This window comes from Lepisosteus platostomus, chromosome 4, assembly GCF_059453375.1.
Source record: "Lepisosteus platostomus isolate fLepPlt1 chromosome 4, fLepPlt1.hap1, whole genome shotgun sequence".
In the NCBI taxonomy this organism is placed as follows: Eukaryota; Metazoa; Chordata; class Actinopteri; order Semionotiformes; family Lepisosteidae; genus Lepisosteus; species Lepisosteus platostomus.
Window position 1 is genome coordinate 2205236 of NC_142614.1, and position 22330 is coordinate 2227565.

At 52.8% G+C, this 22330-nt stretch overlaps 1 protein-coding gene across 10 annotated transcripts in view; it reads left to right on the plus strand.

The window, feature by feature from the left end:
• Nucleotides 1–3825: 3825 nt before the first annotated feature.
• Nucleotides 3826–22330, plus strand: part of LOC148672096 (vasodilator-stimulated phosphoprotein-like) — a 29957-nt gene continuing 11452 nt past the window's right edge. For 2 of the 10 annotated variants that reach the window (XM_088627511.1, XM_088627520.1), the window contains exons 1-3: nucleotides 3828–4386; nucleotides 19467–19638; nucleotides 21610–21790. In XM_088627511.1, the coding sequence (XP_088483637.1) occupies nucleotides 4382–4386; nucleotides 19467–19638; nucleotides 21610–21790 (358 nt within the window). In that variant the 5' untranslated portion in view covers nucleotides 3828–4381. The other 8 variants (XM_088627512.1, XM_088627521.1, XM_088627514.1 and 5 more) reach the window with 8 other exon arrangements.

Here is a 22330-nt window from a genome sequence, read left to right on the forward strand (position 1 = left end):
GTGTAACCAGGGGTAAAGCCAGGTTTGTAAGAGCCCAGAAGTGGGAAGCTCACCTAAAAATCCATTTCTAAGGTCTGAAGTTGAGCTCCAAACAGTATGACAAATAAACTAGTTCTAATGTAAATAGAAAATTAAAAGAAAAGGGCTGTTAATTATACAGTCAGTGAAGTTGCAGCAACTTTTATCCTATATAGGGTTGGTGGACATGGGGTACAGAATGGGATTCCAGTCCACCACAGGGCACGCTCACAGTTCAGAAACCTCCATTGACCAGAGCACCCAGAGGGAGAACTCACATGAACATGGGCACAACAGACTGCCTGCCTGCAGAAGCCAGTCCTGTCAAGGAGAGCCGCGCGGTGGCAGTGATCAATTGGCGTAGGACCTTGCTCAAGGGTACAACCACAGTACCTCCACTGGGAGATCGGGATTGATGTTTCCGGGGGCGAGTTCAGATCCAAGGCCAGAACAATGGCGCGGTGGTCAGTCCCAGACATGACAGACATCTCTCCCTGCCTGTGTCTCCATGGAGAAAAGCTGGGGTATGCGGAAAAGACGAATTCCTAATGCAAGAAATTGTATAGGGCTAATAAAGAAACATTATTCTTATTATTATTATTATCATTACATTATTATCATTATCATTATTAATTATATTATTATCATTATTATTAATGGGCTTATGGGAGAATTGGCCCTAGAGGTGAGCGCGTGTGCCCTGTGATGGACTGGCGTCCCTTCCGGGGTGTACCCTGCCTTGGGCCTGTTGCCTCCTAGTATAGGTCCTGGCTCCCCCCCCCTGTGGACCTGAACTGGAAGAAATGGTTAGAAAAAGGATGGGTGGAGTTCAGCTCCCCGAGCCACTGTACCACACTACCACCTCATTGCTGTGATCATCCCGAAACTGTGTATCGACACACTATCCTCTTTGTACCGGTCCTCCCCTGGACCCTGGTGGTGGTGGTAAGGCCTGGCTGTCAGCCTCCTCTCCGCCCCGCGATCAGACGGCATCTTAGCCACAGGGTCTTCTTGCTTTGACTCAGTGAAGAGCTCTCGCATACATCACCAGATGAGTCACTGGCTTATTTAATCAGTGCAGGTGAGGGCGGCTGTTGGCTGCTGACCCAAGACACCTAAGACTGGTGCTGTCCGGGACTGTGATCCACTGCTACAGTGATTAGAGCTGTCCTCGGTTGTCCTTTGTTTCAGCACCTTTCAGGTATTGATTGAGATATTTCAGCCACTGAGTTTAGCAAATTAATTTAGAGAAGCAGTTTGCACTGCCTGAGGCATCCTGTATATGCAGTGTAATTTCATCAGCTGCAGTTAAGCGAACACTGTCGTTTTATTGTGTCTGATGAGTGTAGGGCTTGTCACAGGTGCTGTCAGGCACGCTGCTCTGACTCAGGAGCAAAGACGGCAGCAGCTGCCCAATTTTCACATCTCGATGGCTCTGAAAAGGTTCATATGGCGCGAACAGAGAGTTGTCTGCTACACTGAGCAACGCGGCTCGCCCCTCCTGCTCGGCACAAACTTCACCACCCAAGGCAGAGCTGGGCTGCCTTGCCGACGCCCAGTTGCTCAGTTTATATAACGAACTGAAACAGTTTTAAATAAACCCAGCAAGCTCACATGACCCCTGACTAAATATCGCACAAGACACACCATCTCTCAGGTTAGGCGTAACCTCTGGTTTGTGAAAACCTTCCTGTAACAGATGTTAGCCAGACTCTCAGCAGGGACGTGTCTCCCAAATTAAAGCTCTTCTACCTTCATCTATGCCTTTTCAGAATCTCTCCACCTTCCAGAGTCTCAGACCCCTATATATCAGGTCTAGGCTCTTCCTTTTTGAAACTCATAAGGTGATATTTCTCTTAATTTGTCCACCAAGAGGTCAAGCCAAACACTGTGCTCTTTGTTCTAAAAGAAACATATTTTGTCATTATTTTAACATTTACATTTTTAACAGATATTGCTTGTGTTCCTCTCACTCAGTTTGTCCCTCTGTCGGGTGAAGTTTGCAAGTTTTTCTAGACTCCAGAAGAAGTGGACCCTGTCAGTTTTAAATGCACCTCGTCTTTAAGACCCAGGGGCTCCACTGGCACAGCAGGGCCCTTGCTAGATCAGTCTGAGCTGACTGCCTGACCCATGAGCACAACAGCAGCCTCGCTCATGGGAGTTGAACCCACAACCATCTGATCTAAAGCCGTGTAGTCTTGTATGTGAATGTATTGATCTCAAGAACCATGATGACCTAGTCCCCCCATTTTCTGACCACTTCATCCAGTAGAGTGTCACGTAGAGTGAGTCTGATCTACCTGTGACTGGTCTGTCTGATCTATCTCTGACTCTGATCTGTCTGTGACTGGTCTCTCTGATTTATCTCTGACTAATCTGTCTCTGTGTCTGTGTCTCTGGTCTGTTGGACTGTGACTCTGGTCTGTCTATCTGTGTCTCTGGTCTGATTGTTTGTGAGTCTGATCTACCTGTGACTGGTCTGTCTGATCTATCTCTTACTCTGGTCTGTCTCTCTGTGTCTGTCTCTCTGTGTCTGTCTCTCTGTGTCTGTCTCTCTGGTCTGTTGGACTGTGAATCTGATCTGTCTCTGTGTCTCTGGTCTGCCCCTGTGTGTTCATTCTTCTGCCTTCCAGAGCTGCGATCTACGAGCTACAGAATTACGATCATTGTAGGTAGATTGATTGACACTAATGCTGCTGAATAAAGAACACAGCTGCACTTAGTAAAACAGTCGTGTGGGGCAGCCATTTATCCAGTGCCAGGATCCAGACTGGCTCCTCCACTTCACTGCAGTATTGATCTCTCACTTTGTGCTGTCTCGAAGGGTGAAAGCATAAGACCACTACACACATGGGTGTTTAGGGGAGAGAAGTAGATTATTATTAGAAATGGAATAGAGAAGTAGACAAACTCACCTTTCTGACTCTCAACAAGCCCTGTGAGAGTCTTGCTCAGAGGCCCCACTCTCTCTGGTGTGCTGAAAGTGCAAGAGCTGGGACTGATGCTGATTTGGGGTGCAGTCACCCCTGTGTGTAAGGTATCAGGACAGCACCACGCTGCAGAGTCCCCCCGCCTCCCCGACCAAGAGCGCCTTCACAGACTTACACCCCCAGAGAGTGTCTGAGACTGGGGCTTCCCAGATCATCTGGGGGCAATTTCACCCCCAACAGCACCTCAGCACAGCAGATGACGTGGAGGAGAGAGAAACTGCTGAGTGGACATTAGGAGGAACTGCAGGGAGGCCAGGCTGTGCAGCCCAGGCTGGAGAGCAGCCCTGCGGACAGTGTCCTCTCTCTACTGACCGATCAGGCAGGACCTCAGGTGGACACGAGCACCTCTTCCCAAACAAGGTCCCCAGCTTTCATACTGGGGCACTGCCTTGGAGACACCTGTCCAGAGGGAATATCGCCACCTACTGGTCCACCAACACCACTGACAGCAGCAGCCTGGCTTCCCTTAGATGTCTCCCACCCCAATACTGGCCAGGCCAGTCCTTGCTCAGCTTCTGAGATCTGATGAGACCAGGCTACAAGGTGATGAAGCTGCTGGTATTCAAACCTTCTGCTGACTTTGCGACCGATCCCACTTCGCCGTCTGAAACCCCAGAAGCCTTTTTTAGGGCGCAAAAACATACCCAACACATAACACCGTTTAGCGGGGTCGGAGGACTTACTAATCCGTCCCAGTGCGGGCGACAGCGGGGCAGCGTGGGAAACAGAGCGCTGTCGCCGTTTTAAGAGCGACTCCGACGGCCGTTTCCCTTTTAAGCGCTTCAGCCCCCGGGAGGAAGGTGCGTCGACAAGGAGGAGGAGCAGACGTTCATATACATGTATACGTTTTACAGCGTGGAAGGCTGTAATGAAAGTATCGTTACCAGCAGCTGGAGGCTGGCGGGCTGCCGGGTTTAGGGAACAGGGGGAGCGCGGAGAGGAACTGAGACAGACTCCGCCAGAGAAAGAGGTGATCGGACCGTTCTAATAAGAACAATACTGATACTGATACTACTACTCATAATAGAAGAAAAAGACAGGAGGAAAAAAGGGGATCTCTGCCGCGTCAAGCTCTTCGGGCGGATATCGGAGAGGCTGTCGAGCAGAAGCGCCGCGGATCCTGATTGGAGTTGAGCGGCTGCGCCGCGTTCGCTCCCAAACCAGGAAATCGGCGAGGTGTGCAGCTCGCCCGCTCTTCCTGCGGCGTGCCGTCCGCCCCGAGCGGATATATCGATGTGCACACAGACGTGTGTCTTGATGGGGTGTTCTTCGGCTTCGTTTTTTTAACCCTGCGACCGTAGATTTGGATACCAAAGAGAGAGAGAGAGTGAGTGAGAGAGAGGGAGGAAACCTCAGCAGACCGACGCGCAAAAATGAGGTAAGTATGGAGATTCTCCGGCGTTAATGCCGCTGTATTGTGTGGAGTTTACGCTGCTGTGGGAATCTCTCCCCCCGGTGTGATCGCAGCGGCCGCCAGTTATTGCTACTGTAACGCGGCGGAACTGTTACTGTAACGCGGCGGAGTCGTCGCCCCGCTCCGGCGCGGTGACCGCCGCGGTCCAGACGGCAACCTGAGCCGAACTTTCCTCCTCTCCCCTCACCATTAGGTCTGCCGTCGCGAACGCGTTTCGTAATCGCGGCGAAGTATCCTGCAGTCTTGGGAAGATCCAGTACGGCACTGTTACAAAGTCGTTTCCCAGGCGGGGTGAACGCCAGTACCGCTCCCGGTGACATTTCCACCGGCGGTGAGGGCGCCCGTGGGACCGCGGGGGGTGGAATTTAAGCCCTGCGGTGTGTCAGTGTAGCGGTCAGTCCCGGAGTGGGCGACCCCTGTCGTTGATTTTTATGTATTGTTTTTTTTTGTTGTTAAAGAAACGCCTCGGTAATGCGCGGTGTGGAACAGGAATGTGAACGCGGCAGCAGTGCGCTACCTGTGTGGACGCGGCAGGGCCGTGTCCGTGTCCGTGTGCTCAGCCTCAGGGAGGCGGCTGGGGCTGTACACGGAACCGCACTCGCGGAGCAGCCGGGGGGCTGGTGACCCCAAAAGGCACAGGGGCACCCCTCCTCCCCCCCCGCGTCCTGGCGCTGTGTCTCTGGGGTCCCCACCTGCGGCTACGCGCCTGGCAGCCGTGAACCGTCCTCAGGTTCGCTTTTTCCAGCTGTTCCGCGGTCCTGGCGCACACCGACTCTTTCTTCCAGCTGATCTTCATGTAGGTAAACATTGTTCTGAGCTCCAGGGCCCGGATATCCAACACTTGCCTTCTTCTCGTTAGCCTTTCGGGTCGTACCGAGACGTGATTTCCGCTGGCCCATTGTGAAAAGTCATGTACTCTAAGCTGGAGGAGGAGGAGGGGAGGGGGAGTTTTGACGCCGCGTGGTTTTAGAAATCGCAAGAGGATGAAGATCGTTTCGAATGAACAGGATATTTGCAGGTAACAGAAACTTGCGGTTTTCTGTTACCAAATCCTGTTCCCCTGCAAAAAAAAAAAGTGTCTAGGCGGACGTGATCTGATCGATTTTTTTTAACCTCTAAAAATCCGTTTGTTTTTTTTAGATAAGCGTTTGGTGAGGAATATTCCGTCTTGTGTTTTGCGCGTTCGAAACTGTTTGAGAACATGTATGAGCTGTCTATTTTGAATTTTCACAGCTGGTTGCGCCTTTGTAACTCTTAGGAAAGGGGCAATGTCTGCTCTGTAGGTATAAAATTCGTTACGACACGATAAGTCACCGACGTGTCGGTTTTCTTCACAGGAGCACTCATGACAGACAGTGCCTCTGGTTTAATCAGCCCAGAGCGGTGATAAACTGTGATTCAGGTCTGGTTTGAATACAGTCTTGCCCTGACTCACCCATATCCCTCTGTCTGGGGCAAAATCAGAACATCAAACGTTTTTTTTAAAACAGTTTAAATTCTTCCCACCCCACCAGTACAGTGACAGGGGATCTAGCGCACTGTGGCCTTCAGGAGCTGAGACAGTACTGACGGACTGATGTCCGGATGCCGCCTGTAGACCAATTTTACAGGTCGACTTCCTCGGTTTCTTTGTGACTTAATAACATTTACTTTTTAAAAAACGGTTTCTGATTTTCCACGGGCGGTTTAAACTACTTCATTACCTTCAGCTTTTGCCATCGAGCATTGGTGATGAAATCGACCAGATTCTCTCTTTGGGCAAAGGCTGTGAATTGCCCCTTGTGTGATTATAAGCTGGAGGAATAAGGTTTGTTGTTAATGCCACCGTCTTGTTGAGCCGTTTCATTCGAAGAGGGCAGGCAATAGAACGCTTTTGCAAAGAGATGTAGGATAGAACAAACTGGAGCAGGAAGGGCCGTGTTCATTGGGTAGCCAGATGACCTTTGGCCTCTGCGAACGTGATCTTTCACCTCGCCACCCGGTCAGATCCTCCGTCTCCCCAGAGCAAGTACTACAGGGGGTGGTACCGAGCACCCTTAAACTCGAGGTATATTAAGGAGGAAAGCTAAGGGGCTGTTTCTCTTGGGGTGGTTTGTTCAGCTGGTCAGCGACTTGATCACAGGCAGTTAAAAACTGTGCCTGTGAGTTGGTGCAGGATGACCCCAGGCCAGGTTTCTCCTCTAGTGCCAAGACCAGGCAAGACGCGCTGTTGGCATTGCCGAATACAGAGAGATTTCTAGCTGCACCAAAGCCAATTAATATTTCTAAAATAAGTCATTGCATAGGCATTAATGCACAGCTGTAACAGCTGCAGTCATTTGCTTTGTAATTAGCTCTGTGGGGTTTTCTTCTTCCTCCCCCTGCACTTGTCCCTTGTTCAGTGAGGGGAGGTTGATTCTCAGGGCGATTAACAAGAAACTGGCCCCAGCAAAGAGGCAGTTTTCCCCACTGGTGTTGCTCTTGGCCGTCTGAAACCTGCTGCTTGGCCACAGACCCTGAGCTGGTCTTCATGGGCTTTATCCCACACGGCAGTCTGTGGTGTTTTTTTTTTTTTTTTGCTCTGATCTTTATTATTAATTTGGCTGATGTCCTTAATCAAAGCAACTTGCATTCCAGCCACTGGGTGACTGGAACAAGCGTGGTGCGCCTTGCTCAAGGGGACACCAGCTGTGCCACACCTGGGATTTGAACCCACAGCCTTCCATCTGCAAGATCAGAGCCCCTAACCACTACACCACATGGCTCGTTTTCTTAGACTTTGCATCACAGCGCATTCAAGGCCCATCGTTTGTTGCCCACAGAGCATGGCTCCCCCTCCCAGCCCCGCCATGTTGAGCGTGGAGTTCCCATTGGGCCCTGTGAGTTTCTGCTCCAGTGAGACAGATGGGACTCCGGTGCCCCTCGGCCCGGCCTGCGGCAGGGGTGTCGGCCCACGCGGGCAGGAGTGTGGGCGGCTGCTGGCCTCTGAGGCTTCGGGCTGGGCAGGCTGGAAGCCCTGTGGCTTGGGTGCCGGCGAAGTGGAAGGAAAAAAAACGCGGGAGAGCGAGAGAGCGAGGCTGGTGAAAGTGTGGGACGGAGGGGCAGAAGATTACATTTGCGGCCGAGGGAAAGCAGTTTGTTTAGAGAAGAGGAGGGGGACCAGGGCCAAGCCCAGCCTAATGGAAGAGCTGAAAGTCTCCAGAGGGATTAGCGCAGCGTGTCTGTTTCCAGCAGGAGAGAGACGGAGCTGCCTTCCTGTTTCAAGGGGCTTTCAGCAGAGGCCGCAGGGAGACGCGTGTCAGACTGTGGCCTTAGCCGCCTGGCACAACTGTGGGCAACAGCAGCAACTGGCCGGTCCAGAGCCCGCCTGCTGCCTCCTGGAAGTGACCGCTCCTCTGCTTGGAGCTCTCGTAGCCTTGTGTCCACGTTTCGACCCCCTGGGGGCGATCGCAGTACCTGGAGCGCGTGTGCGTGTGCTCGGATGGATTTGTTTTTCTATTTTCTGACCCATCTGGGGTGTCTGTGCTGTGCTCGCTCTCTCCGTCTCCCAGCAGACCCCCTCCTCTGTCACAACGGGTTGAAAGTGTCAAGCGCGTGCCCAGGTGTTTGGGGGCTGCTGGGGAGGTGCTGGTGCTGTGCAGCAGTCTCAGTCCTGTATGCGCATTTGCATGTTTATAAATCATTCAAGCTCCTGCGACGTTGCTTGAAGTTTTGCACAGGGGACCCAGGTGAGCCGATTCTCTGCCTTCGCTTCATCCTCTACCTGCACAAGGAGCTCACTGGTGTAATTCAGGTTCTAGGCAAACCCAAAGAAAAGTGTGGGTGAAGGCGATGGGGAGCTCCTTGTCATGCTGGTGCTGCCTAGAGCTCACATTCGACCACACAGGAGAAGACGGGAGCATCCATCCTGTTTCTAGCTGCAAACCAGACCCCTCGCTCTGTAGGTGAAGCCCATCGGCTTCAAACGTGTCGGGGGGTTTTATTAGGAAAACAGGAGTGTCTCCCCCGATCGATAAGCTCCCGCCAGTGGAATGTGCTGTTCTGGATTTGTTGGTTGCTGCTCTGTGGCTCTCCGAGGAACAGGTTAGACCAGCGGTGTGGAGCTCCCCCCCGCCCTCTCTTCCGGAGAGCTGCAGAATTGAGTTTCTTTCTAATGGATGCCCTCGGTTAACTTCATTGATCTTGCAACTGCCTCGGCCGGACATCTTTAATTCTGTGTCTTGGAGGTATTTGAAACCTGATGCCTTAAAAGATGGAGTCCGAGGTACAATAGCAATGCTGAGGTTTTTTTTTTCCTCTGTGTTGGGTAGTGGTGGTGTATTTTGCTGTTTGATCAGTTGGAGCAGGGCTGGAAAACCATCCCGGAGCTCGTGCGTGCCAGTGTGTTGCTCTGGAGAATTCCACGACACTCCGACAGCTTCCTCCTCAGGCAGGAGAAACAAGTTGGAGCAGAGCTCAGCTGAGCAGGCGTGAAGGGCCGCGATCAATCCTGCTGTTCCAGCAAAACTAGAAAAAAACGCATAGCTGGAAAGATTCTACAAAAGAGCTCGCGAGGAAAAGAGGAAGTTTGGGGTGGGGGGAAACATTTGGGCGCTGCGCAGGGTTCAGAGCACCGCTTTCACTTAGTGCTGTGCAACCGCCTTTCTCTCCTTGCCCTCCCCCCTCTTCCCCCAGCTGCACTATCCCTTGTGATCCTCGTACAACCAGAAGACGGGCCACCATTCTGAGCAAAAGACCCCTGATGTACCGCGAAGAAACACAAACTGTGCCTTTACAAATGTGCTGTTTGTATTGCCTGTAACTTGTGAACAGCTGAAGAGTTAGTCTTTATTTCCATAACCAGATAGTGTGGTCAGTGCTTTCTTCCTGTTTACCAACACTAATGTGCAATCTTGCACTTTCAGGCTGATTTGTGCTTTTCGATGGTGTTCTGAAGAGTTCAGATATACTGCCAGCTCCTGGAGCCCAGTATCTCACACTGAATAAAGCAGATAATATCGCAGTTTTTAATTGCTCATTGCAGAGCTCTTTTTTTAGTTGTTCCTTGATTCTGCTGGTAACCTGTTTTGGTTCTTGCAGAGTGTAGATATAGAGACTTGATTGAAGGATTCCTGCAGAAAGCCAGAATTGGAAATATGTTCACGTGGTTCTTATATTTAGCGAGAGAGCAGGATCTCGCAGTACTCATTGTTTTCTGTTATCTGTCACCTCCCGAAGAGCTGTTAAAAACAGAAATTGTCAAGTTTAGTGAAGAACATAAGAAAGGTTGCAAATGAGCGAAGAGAATTCGGCTCATCTGCTCTGTTGGGCTGTGAATAGCCAATTAATCCAAGGATCTTGCTAAAGCCAGGCTATTGGATATTGGACCAAATGGCTAGATAGCTTGATCCAGACCCACACAACTCTTTGTTTAAAATTTAGTAGAGAAAAAGTACCGTCCAGGACAAAATCTGGAGACCCCTGCCATGGTAGCTCAGCTGCTGGAAAATAGATCCGTTGGGCTGGGGGAGTCTCGGAGCGAGTCTGATCCCACCCAGGCTGGCAGTCTCTCTCAGACCCCCCCATCACGTGGGAAGGCCTGCTGCCTGTGGGGCAGTGTCCTTGAATACAGCCCGCGCCTCCGTTAGCTGCTGAAGGGCCACCAATCAAACTCCTGTTCCGCAGCCCTTTGCTCCAATTCAGACTTTCCCAGCTACAGACTCATGTGCAGATGAAGCGCTCGTTCCACAGGGCAGCTCCTCATCTGTCCGTGCAGGGTGACCATGTGTATTTCGTGATGCATCCTCTCAATACACCAAAACAATCAACAGTAGAGGCAGACTAAAATGTCAAGGCCAGCTTTGATGCAGGACTGTGATCACTTGATGCGAGAGTTCTGGAGTTTCCTCTGGTTTTTCATTGTGCCTGGGCTTTTAAAACCCGAAAGAGACTGTTTTGTGCGCTACCCTTAGGATTCTTCTCAGGCTGTGTGGTGTCCAGTCCTGGATCTGGAGGGATCAGTGTGTCTGCAGGTTTTCCGGGTCTCTTTAAAGCAGAAGCAGCTGAAGAGCCGAGAGGAGTGGATACAGGTGTTCCTTGTGATGAGCTGTGATGGAGTGAATATCTATAGAGGCAGCAGCCCTCCAGGGCTAGGATTGGACACCCCTGTGTCCTGGAATCACACACATGATTAACGTGAACAGAGACCAGGAGATGAAACAATGTTGGTTGACCTAAGAGTTACAAATATAAGCCAGGTTACTTCTGGGCTGTTTGGTAGGAGACCTGCAGACCTTCTGGCATCAAAGCTGGTGGACAAGTACAACTGTGTCCCCTGAAGGGCTCCTCATAGACAATTGGCAAAGATCCTCTGTCTGATCCGATGAGAAACAGACACTTCTAGTCCTTTTCATGTCTAAGTGTTCTACAGGGCCAGTAAAATAAGCCATTATTGGTTGGATCAAAGTCCAATAATGCAATGAGAGGAGCTGTGTGGCCCTACCAGCCCGTTAGCCAGTTGATTGATTCTAGGATCTCCTCCAGCTGTCTTTTGTAAGAAGGCAGGGTATCGGGCTTTAGCTACATGGTTGGCGAGCTTGTTCCCCACCCCCACCACCCATTGTGTAAAAGAGTTCTCAGTTTTAAATGCATTTCCCCTTGTGTCCCCTGGTTCGTGTTTCACCCTTGATTCTGAAGACGTCCGCTGGGTTGGGTTTGCCAGAGCCTTGAGGATTTTTGATTGCTTGTATCGGATCCCCTCGTAGCCTCCTCTGTTCAAGAGTTGTTTTGGGAGCCACGCCTCCCCAGCCTCCCGCCACAAGGACAGAAGGCTCTTGAGGGAGCAGAGGAAGGCTGCCCGGTGTGTTCGGTGACATTTGAAGCGCCCCCTTGTGCCCGTGCAGCAGAACCGCCGGGCGTCGCACTCTGCAGCAGAGTGGCCCAAGCCTGCCACGCCCACCTCCGCGCTCACCTGAGCGGGAGATCAGACTGGTACCGGAACCAGAGAGCCTAGTTCCATCTCTGCACCGTGTTGTTGTACGCAAGGCGTGCTGAGCTCCGCAGGTAACGAAGGAATAGAGAGGTTTATGGGGCAGAGAGGGAGAGTGTGAGTTGTGAGTTTACAGAGTGCAGCTCTTCTGCGAGTCCAGGGCGCAGCCCTGAATCTCTGCCATTTCCTGCATGCCTTGCATTGCTGGGTGCTGTGATTACTGGTAGCCTGGAGGAGGACAGTGAGCGTGCAGGGTCTTGTGGGGACTTGAAGGGATGAGGGTTTCTGGAGTGGAAGGAAACAGAGCCTGCGAAATCGCCGGACATGGGTGGACACCCCAGGAAAGAGCGCAGGACACCGGCACCCAAGCCCGGGCTTCGTGCTCTCCGGTCTCGCAAGAAAGGCTTCAAAGGTGGAAGCGCTGATCAGCAGTCCTCAGACGTGCCCTGTGCAACAGGAGCCCGCGGGAATATGAAATCATGCTTCATCAACCCCCCTCCGCCAGGCGATTCGAGGAGGAGGGGCCGGAGCTCTGCTGCTCCTCTGCTGAGCTGTGGTTAGGCCTGTTGAGTGAAGAATTATTCGCACTGAATAATGAACTACAATGTGGCTCGTTAGAGTGGCGATGAACATTATTTAATGAAATGCAGTTCCCAGTTTTGCCTGTCAGGAGGGTCGTACAGTCCCCCTCCCCCTCAGCGCGCACACATCAGTTTAGAACAGCATCACTTTGCATCCGCAACATGAACATGCATTTCTTTTCCATCAGCTGACGTACAGGGTTGGAAGGAGCATAACTCTTTGATCCGTTGTATTCAGGCTTTCATGTAGAGTGCTCTGTATGAGTGTTGTCATCGTCCTCTAAAAAAATGCGTTGCTGCTCTGAAATCAGACCAGGAAGTAACGCTCGTATTCTTTGTGGGGCTTAAGGAAACATCCCACACGGACAGGCTGAAGGAGCTGAAGCTCTTTAGTCCTGAACACTGAAAGGGGTCTTCGTCCAAGTAATCGAAATCATCAAAGGCAACAAAGTCACTCAGTGGGCTTCTTCAGAATGAACGGTGAGACGCGGACCAGACGGCACAGGTTGAAACCACTTGGAAGTGCATTTAAAACGGGCACTTCTTTACACAAAGGCTTGTAGGAGCGTGGAACACGCTACTGTTCTTTAGCTCCACTCTGGTTTGTGTCTGTTCTTGGATGCCATACGTTTAAACTGGGCAGGTGCGGTGCGGGCCCTGTTCTGCGCCTGGTGTCGGGTGGTGGACAGGAGCGGTGCAGTTAATCTGCTGGAAAGGAGAACTGCCCTGCGGACCCGTCATTGTGTGAAAATGCGCCGGAGGAAGCGGCGTGCGGCGGGTTTGGAAGTTGCACCCTGGCTGCGCCGCATCTGCACATCTCCCATCCAGAGCTGCTTACGAGTGCCGGCCCTTTGCGAATTTGCAGAGTAGCAGCAGGCGGAATGATGCAACTTCACCATCACACCTCCGCCCACATCCAAATTGATGCCTTTCGGGGTGTCCCTCTCTGCCCGTGCCCCCTGAGATCTCCCTGCGAGTGTTTTGGGGTTCCTTCAGAGGAGGAGTGGGGCGTGTGCACCTGCCAGCTTCATGACACTGTTCCATTGAGTGGGGCCGTATCCAAGACCAAGCCTGTCCCGGGGCGAGCCGGTACCGTGACGGGCCGGTTCACCCTGCCGCCGTTCCTCGGTGTGAAGCCAAGCCCCCGCTGTCGCAGACAGAGCTACCGCTCCGTGCGGCTCGTGCTGACCAGACTCGCCTGCGCCGACCCTGGGGGGGAAGAGGAATTTGAGGAAGTCAAACCACAGTGCCTGGTTTTAGCAAACTGTGAATTTGCAGAAGCATCTTTCACAAGAGCCTGAGGATGTAGCTGAAGAAACAATGAGTGTGCGGAACAAACGAACGCAGTTTGTTCTACGTTCTCATTGTCCCCCCGTGAAAGCGGAGGACATTGTTTTCAGTGGTTCTTTTTCATCTGGTTGTGGATAACAATCAAGTTGCGTTCTGCGAAGTTTTGTCCGCTTCTGCAGACATCGGAGTGCGTGGTAGTGTTGCGCACCTGCAGCCCCGCTGGGGAGCTCAGGACATCGGCTTCACAAGAGATGGATCTCCGAATTGTTTCGCAGAGTCCCAAACTGGATTTGTGCTCCCTAAAGCACGTTACCGATCCAGAGAGAAAGTTTGTTGATTTCAAGAGCTGGCTGGCCGCATTTCATCAGGTTTATTCACACTCTCTTCACACTGACAATCACAGTAATGTGAAGTCTGATAAGTAACAGCCTGATTCGGTGTTCCCAGGGGTGTATGTGATAATACCAACGCTGGGATCACCTGTCCATTCGTGAGGCTGGTTATATATAGTGTGAAGGAGATGTTCGAGGAGGGAGCTGTGTCGGCGTGTGCCGGCTGCAGAGGAACAGGTCAAGGATTGCTCCCTGCTGAAAGGAAAAGACATGAGGAGAGACGCAACGTTTCGGATGTGGGGCCTTCTGCACACACCTGAAGAAGATCCACAGCCGAAACGTTTTCTCCTTTCCTTTCCTTTCTGCATGGAATAGACCTTTACCTGTTCCTCTGTGGGAAGGAGGTGAGCATCAGGCCAATGCACCAGAGGTCTTAAAGTTCTTGTTTTTTTCCTCCAAGGCCTTATCTCAGATCCCTTGTGAAAAAAGTGGCGGCGATCAGTTTATCTCGATGTGTGGAAGGCTCTCTCCGTTTCAGAACCCCCTCTCCTCCGCCACGCCCGCGCTTGTCGAAGGCCGTGAGTCGCCCGCAGCCCTAAGACACCGGCAGTGCTCCCAGAACGCAGGCTCCAGTCTGAAACGCCCTGTGGGGCTGGTGGAATGTGGAATTAACTCTTCGAGAGCTGAAAGCCAAGATGTGTCCTGGAGCCCAGACCACTATAATCTGTGTCCTGTGTCTCAAATCGCCCAAACACGTTTCAGGCGTATGTCACATATCTTGATAAATGATGTACCTTTGTGTGCGTTTCATTTCTGCAGTTAGTTGTGTATGGAGACCAGAGGGGCAGTCTTGCCTGTGCTTAGCTTGGGGTGTATTCTGAGGTGCCTGCGAGATTTGCACTTTTGCAGAGCTGCATATTAATGCTGCGTTTGTTCATTCTGTTACCGAAAGCTTACGCAGCTAATTATATAAGCCTGTTGTATATCTGGTATCGTCTACCACAGTCTCGCTTTAAGATGGTAAATGTATTAACAGCAGCTGTACTTGCACTCGTCTACATTTTGACAGTTATGTTCGGGCCGACTTCAAAACTTTTTTCATTTGTTAATATCAGTGGCTAGAGCAGTGTTCCTGTTTACCCTGACCACATCCCTCTCACTGTCAGTGTCCTCTGGACCGCATCGGGGGAGGCGAGGCCTGCAGGCTGCCGATAGGATAGCCCTAGTACAAGCACAGATAATTCACATGAAGGGTTTCTTGTTTTAAGGGAAAAAAGTTTGCAGTAAGTAAAAGCGCGAGACGCTCTGCCAAGCTGACGCAAGCCAGCTCAGCAGACTGCCAAACAACACTGAGCACAAAAAGGAGCAGGCACAAACACCCCAGACCGTGAGCCGAAGGCAGGCTGGTGATTGTAGGTTTTGAGCGGTTTGGTGGGGAGAGGAGAGGGCTGCAGTGGGAGGTGGGGCTGGAGACTCGGAGGGAGTGGAGGGGGGGCCAGGTAGAGCGGAGCGAGCCGGGGCTGTCAGGGAGACGGGGTGGGAGGGAGGAGAGGGGCAGACGGGGCTGGGCCTGAAGAAGAGAGACGGGAGGCGCAGGTACAGAGAGCTCCCGAGGGAGCAGTCGCACAGGGGGAGAGACGGAGGGGGCGTGCCTTGTGGGGCATGACTCAGCCCGTCGGCGTGTCGCTGAGCACAGCCTTATACAGGCATGTCTGAGAGCGCCTGGCCGCAGTCTGTTTACTTCGCCCCAGCTGCACAGTTTCCTGTTAACTCCTGCCTGACCAGGCAACAGGGCTGCTTTCCCTCCTGGATCAGCAGCCATTTTGGCTCCTGTTTCCACCCAGGGTTTCGGGGTGCGGTGCCTTGCACTACGGCATCGTACAGAGGGGTTTGTCGATGGATCGTGCTCAGTAGGTGTGTCTGTGGTCCTGGCTTCTGGATTGCTAGCCTTTTGAGCCCATCGAGCACACGATCCTTTATTTTGAGAGCTCTGCTGATGTGTTTAACACAGCCCACTGGCCCCAGAGGTTTATGAGGAAATATGCCTGCCTTGAGCATTTCAGAAGCCTAATTTCCGGTAGGAAAAGGTCAGAGTGGTAAAGTGAAACTGTAGATTTCTGCGGTGAATGGTAGACTTTGCTGTTGGTAGGTGGGGAGTGGCAGTAGCTCCTGAAGGAGCAGGTAGTGATTGCCGGATGCGCTGTCTGCTCAGAGAGTCTGGGCCTAGCTGAGGCTCGGCGTGATCCACCATTTAATGCTCCTGCCGAAGAGCAATTTGAAGAGATTGAAAATGCATGCCAGCTCGCTCTCTTTCCGATTGTCTGAAACTCTCGCCTTGTCTCCGTCACACACACGCACGCCCCCCTCCGGGTCACACACCCGTAGATTCCTCTTGGGGAGTGAGCCTGACCCTGTGCCCCTCCCCCTGAGCCAGCAACGTTAGCCTCTCCGGGACACGGGGGAGGGCAATTCAATGAACCCGGGCCCATGATTCCGTCAGGGTCTGAACGATCAGGTTCTGAATGAGCGGGACCCGGCGTGCCATCCCAGCAAACACTACAGGGCTGGGACCCGGAGCTGCACGTGCTGTGTGGGCCGGTGCCGTTTACTGGTACAAGAACATCAAGAAGATGAGCAGAGGCCATTTGGCACAGAGGTCTGGCACATCTGGGCTGACTGAACCCAGATCTCGTCTAGCTGGTTCTTGAATGTAGTCGAGGTATCAGCTTCAGCTGCTTGGTTGGTCAGTTTGTTCCAGACTCCCACCACCCTGTGTGTAAAGACGTGCCTCCCGTTGACAGGTTTGAATGCACTTCCCTGTAGTTTTCGCCTGGGCGCTCTGGTTCTCTGACTGCAGGCTGGGACCCCTGGAACTCCGGCCCACCTGCGCCTCCCGAGCTCCCCCCGCGCGCAGGGGGGTCTCCCAGCAGGGCGGCCCCGGCAGCGGGCGAGGCTGGCTTGGGGCCGCCCCCGCCGGCCAGCCGTGCTCGTGTGTGGGAGGGGGCGGGGCGCGGCCTGTGTTTTGCGCTCTGGGAAATGTTTGCATTGCAAATCTAGCCCCCCCGCGCCTCCCAGTTTTTTGCTTCCTCCCCTTGGCTTCAATTTTGACCTTTTCGCTCCTTCTACTGCGGCACTCCGGCCCTTCCGCTGGTTATTTCACTACAAGAAGCCGAGCCTTGTCCTCTCTTTCCGGATCCCTGTCCAGCAGTGGAGTTAGTCGGTAGAGGGCGTTCGTTCTAGTTTTGGACCTGAACTGCTTCGCTGGGGAGTCGAGAATGACTCGACAGCCGGGGCTCTCCAGGAACAGGGCTGCTTTAAGCCTTCGTTTTGCCGAAATGTACAGTACGTGTATTTCTGGGGGTTCTGTACGATGAAGAAGGCTGAATCGTACCCCTGGTAAGGGCAGCACCCTAGAATCTCAAGTTGGTCCGGGAGCTCATTCTGATCTGTTCAGTGCTGTCTTGCCAGAAACCACTCTTGTAGGCAGGGAATGCTTCTCATTTTTTCCAGATTCCCTGGCGTCTTCAGTAGGATAACCAGATAAAATAACAAGCACGTCAGGACTTTTTACTTAATTTGATTTGCTGTTAAACTCGGGGCAACTTGGCACAGGCGATAGAAGACCTTGAAGCAGTGGGGATACGAATAACATTCAGCACTGAGCAGACCTCTGCATGGTACCCAGACATTTAGGAATTGGCATGCTTAACGAGAGCAGGAAAAGCCAGTCAACAAAAGACCATCTTTGCAATCGATTGACACTGTAGACACTCCTGCAGGACAGGCTGGAGCTTTGTGCTCCAGCTCAGCAGCTCACTCTTCTTTCGGTTGAATCCCTCCGATTTACCTGCGCTGGATCACAAACAAATTAAATATTAACGCGATCTGTTCCTTTTCTCTATTTGGATTAATATCCATGTGTGTCGGGGTGCGTTTTAGAGCTTAACAGTTAATGATTAATGAATATTAAAATACAAAACGGGTCATAGTAGGGCCAGCACGATCTTTTCCATCAGGAGAATGAAGTAATAAATAAGAGAAGACTGCTCGTCCCGTTGAGCTCATCAGTAGCTGATTGATCCAAGGGTCTCTTGCAGATGATTCCAGACAGAAGCCAGGCTGTTGGCTTCAACGGCGTGACTGTATACCTTGTTCCACACTCCCACAACCCTTTGTGTAAAGTAGTGCCTCCTTTCCTTGGGTTTAAAAGCACTCTCATGGGGTTTCCCTTTGTGCCCTCTGGTGCGTGTTTTGTTGTTATTGCTGCAGGAGTCTGCTAGATTGACCTGGTCACTGAGGTCCTCTTGTAGTCTTCTGTGTTCAGGAGTGAAAAGGTTCAGTTTCTCCCGTGTGTCTGTGTAGACCACTCCCTCAACCCCTGGAATGGAGCCGATGATCCTTCTCTGGACAGATTCCAGAGCAGCAATACCTCCTCTCTAACGCAGTGACCAGCATTGTACATGCGCTTCTGAACAAGGCCTTCCTGCTGTTACACTGTCCAGGGCCGGAGGGGGGATGGTGAATTTTTCTTTCATTTTTGGGGGGCGAGAGAGCTAGAAGGCTTCACACCACATCCCCAGTGTGGCAACACTTGGGCTAATTCGGCCATCTGCGTGTTTCTTCATCGTCAAAAAAACCCTGATCCAAAACAAACAAACGGGGCAGTCGGCCAGAACAAGTCAGTCTGCGCCGAGCCTCAGACAGCCCTTCAGGAGGAGCCTCAGCTCATCGGTGCGGTCTCGTACCTGTGTCCAGGCCGGGGAGCCCCCGTAGTCGCCCGGAGTGTGGCCCCCAGGCCTGTGTCAGCCGCGGCGCTGTGCCTGCGCTGTGCTTCAGGCCCTTATTTGGCAGCGTGCTGGAGAGGCAGGAAGCCGACGATGGTGCAGCAGAGCGAGTCAGAGGAAGCAACAGATTAGATCAGCTCTCTGGGTCTCTGGGCTGGGGAGGGGGGGGCTGATACCCCTGCCACAGCGTTCACGCGTCTCGCCCGTCTCTCGTCTGCTCGCTTGCGGTCTTGTGCGAGGACAGGGGGTACGAGCCTGTTGCTCCTTTCGCTCTGCCTGTCTGCCAGCGCGTCGCCCTGCCACATGCCATCGCCCCGGGAGGGGCCGAGCCCGAACCCGCGTCCGTCTGGACGGGCCCCGGCTCAGCAGCCAGCGTGACGGAGAGCATCTCATGTAGCCCGGGTTTCGGATGTGAATCGTGTTTTTTTGTGTTGTAATGGTTTCCTACTCCTCTCAAAAAAAAACAAACCAAGCTACATCTCGAACGGCGCTGGGCTTGTTTCGGGGCTACACAGACACTGCTGCTAGCAAGCTGGTGGAAACGCGGGGAGCTCTGGCCATCACCCCCCATGTGTTGTGGTGTTGGCGAGCTGTTAAACAGGAGATTTGGCAACAATTGAGAACTGGCAGCGCCCCACTCCCCCAGTCTGAGCTCACTGTTCGGATTTGGGGTGACGGGCACCAGGCTGCAGAAGAGGTCCCGTTTGCTGACCAGGTAGTGGGGACCTGCCAGGTGAGTTTGTGCCTTGAGGAAACAACGCCATCGTGCGCTGTACCTGCCATATGTCACTTTTAAAGGTGCGAACGACTCTGTGGTAGCTGGCTTGGAATGGGCAGGTGCAAACACTAACCAGCTTCTGATCTTTGCCGTTCGCCCCAGTAGTTAAGATGCGGCTGGCTAGGTACCGTACGTGCAGTCCAGTCTGGACCTCTGCAGCTGGTGCAGGAGGTAATGGCCGAGGGCAGTCAGAGTGCCCTCTGCGTCTGGCACGGCTCCCTCTCGTCACGCCAGCTGCAGGAGGTGGCCCTGGCGCCCTGCTGGTCTCGAGTCGATGGCCTGCCTGCCTGCCCAAAGTCACCCATCCCGTCTCTCTCTCCCTCTGCCCCGCAGCGAGTCCAGCATCTGCCAGGCTCGCGCCACGGTGATGATCTACGATGACGCCAACAAGAAGTGGGTGCCAGCGGGTACCGGCCCCCAGACCTTCAGCCGTGTGCAGATCTACCACAACCCCAGTGCCAACACCTTCCGGGTGGTGGGGCGGAAGATGCAGCCGGACCAGCAGGTACGGTACCGCTCTCTGGAGCAGGCCGGGGCAACACCCCCGGCTCCGGGCCTCGCACTCCCCGCTGGCAAGGTTTACCGCAGTAAATGTGCCCCCAGCCCCCGGGGTCTGCTGCTGTGCGCTGTGTGTGCGCCGGCGATGCTCGTGTGCCGTTGGCCGATTGCCGATCTGACTTGACACGGCGGACGCTCGTCTCGTTTGTCGGGTTGCTAGCAGGCCCAAGAATCCCGTCCGTCTGCTTCCCAGAGACAGTCCTCCAGCTGCTGATGCAGAGCTCCAGTCCGGGTCTGCCTGTAGCTCCTGGTGTTCGGAGAAGTGCCGCGAGCTGACGCCGGCCCCCCTGTGTGCCAGCCGAGCGCGGTCTGCCAGGCGCCGGGCGCCTCTCTGGGGAGTCCTGCGTGGCGTGAGAGCGCCCGTGGTTTCCTGTGACCGAGCGTGGCGCTCGTCGCGCACCTGCGTGTGTGCTCCCGGGACCGTCTCCGGGTGCCTGGCGCGGGCTCCGAGGCCAGGACGTTCCCGGTATCCTGAAGCCGGCTGCTCGGGTCCAGAACCCCTCAGGAAACGGGTCAGGCTGGGGGTCTTGAGCTCGGCGACCTCCGGGGGCCTCAGTGCCTTTGTCATAGTTTCATGATAGTGGTTATTACTGATGAGTGATGGCTTCATTTATATTTGGAGTTTTTATCATATAGTGCCTTTCATAAGGCATCCCAGTACACTGTACAACTGTAGCAAAAAACATTCTTGCCATAGATCTGCTTCAGAAAGGCCTTCAGAGTTACACAAAGAAGCATAACTATTCAGATGATTTTCATAGTTCAAAGACAAAAAACATCAACATATTTCTGCATAGTTCAGGAATTGGAGACAAGCGAAGAACTTCCCTGAATTACTTTATTTCTACAGTTTCCCCTTTTGCACCGCTTAAGCTCACGGGTAGAACGGAAAAAGGGAACTGGCTACAAATGTGTAATTTGCAGAATAAAATTTCCTTCCGTTTCCTTTGTGTGGCAATCTGGGAATGAACTGGTTCTGAGGGCCTGGGCTGGTTCACGACACCTCGGGGCGCGGATTGCACAGCAGAGCTGCACTTGCTCGTCTTTGCCCACTTTGCCTCCACCTAGTGGCTTTCTTTATTATTGCATCCGGTAAAATATCCGTCTGTAAAGCCTTCTGAGCTTGGATCACTTTGTCAGTTTCTTTAATTGCGTCGGGGATTTTTCCATAAGAACATGGGGAGGAACTTCAGGTTGAGAACATCTGGTCCTTGGTATCTGAGTGATCCCAGGGTCTCCTTCTGGCTTTTTTTAAAGGAAGTCAAGATATTATCCAAGTCCACATGGCTGAGTACTCAGTTCCTCACTCTCTCTCGTCCCTATGCATAAGGAAATGTCTCTTGGTATTTAATGCCCTTCCGTGTGGTTTCTCTTGTCTCCTCTGGTTGGTTTCAGTGTTCAGGGGCTCCCTGGTGGGTTGAGTTTGGCAGGGCCGTTGAGGGTTTTGAATACTCTAATCCAGTCCCCTTGCTGTCTCCTCTGTTCAGCACTAGAAAGACTCTGTTCTCGTCGACTGTCAGCGTGAGCCACTCCTTTAAGCCCCAGGAATGGGCCTGTTTGCTCTTCTGTGGACAGGTTCCAAAGCAGATTTGTACTTCCACGTCTTGTGATCATATTGTCCAAATGAGGTCATGTGTACTGTCCTCTTTAAACGCCACATCCCTGGATTTCAGTCCTCCAGTCTGAACCGCCCACAGCGGCTTTTTTTCTTGCTCCTCCTCATAGTGAGGAAGGGGAATGTGGGGGTCTTACTGGAGGCACCCCAGTCTACTCCCTGGACGGCATTTTCCAGCTCGGCGATGGCCCTGCCAGCCGCCGTCTGTAGCTCCTTTCACTCCTGGCCGCCTCGTGTCGGGGCTGGCGTCTGTGGAGAGAGCGACCAGTGGTGGGGAGCTGAATCATTGCGCCTCGCCTGCAGGTGGTCATTAACTGCCCCATCGTGAAGGGGCTGAAGTACAACCAGGCCACCCCCAACTTCCACCAGTGGAGAGACGCCAGGCAGGTCTGGGGCCTCAACTTCGGGAGCAAGGAGGACGCTACCCTGTTTGCCAACGGGATGATGCACGCCCTGGAGCTGCTGGCAACTGCGCCCGACCCTGGTAGGTCCCATGACGCTCTGCCAGGGCCGTGTCTCACACACGCGTGGTATTGTTGCTTTCACTGTTCCAGACGCCACCGAAACCGGCAGAGCCGAAATAAATCGTTTCTGCGCTCTTAGATTTAAAAGTTGATCTTTAAATCTTTTGCGTTGTTGCAATGTCCACCACACCTTGTAGCTGTCAGGTGTTAGTCATTTGTGGAGACGTTTCTCAAATTTTCTCCAGACGTAGATTTGTAATATGTGACAGAAATATGTAACAAAAGAACATTGCACAGAATTGGAACTAAAATTCTGTTGCTTTTGTCGTGTACTGTAACTACCCAGCCATGTTCTTGAAGCCGATACTCTGTCTTCTTTCAAGAAATGGCTGGGCGAGATCCTGTAATCAGGGCAGAAGGCACGACTTTACACCAAGAGTGTTGGGAGTGTGGAACAAGCTACCCAGTCATCTTGTTAAAGAGGTATTGGCTTCAGCAACATGGCTGGATAGTTTGTTCCACACTCCCACAGCTGTTTATGTAAAGTGCCTCTTGTTCTC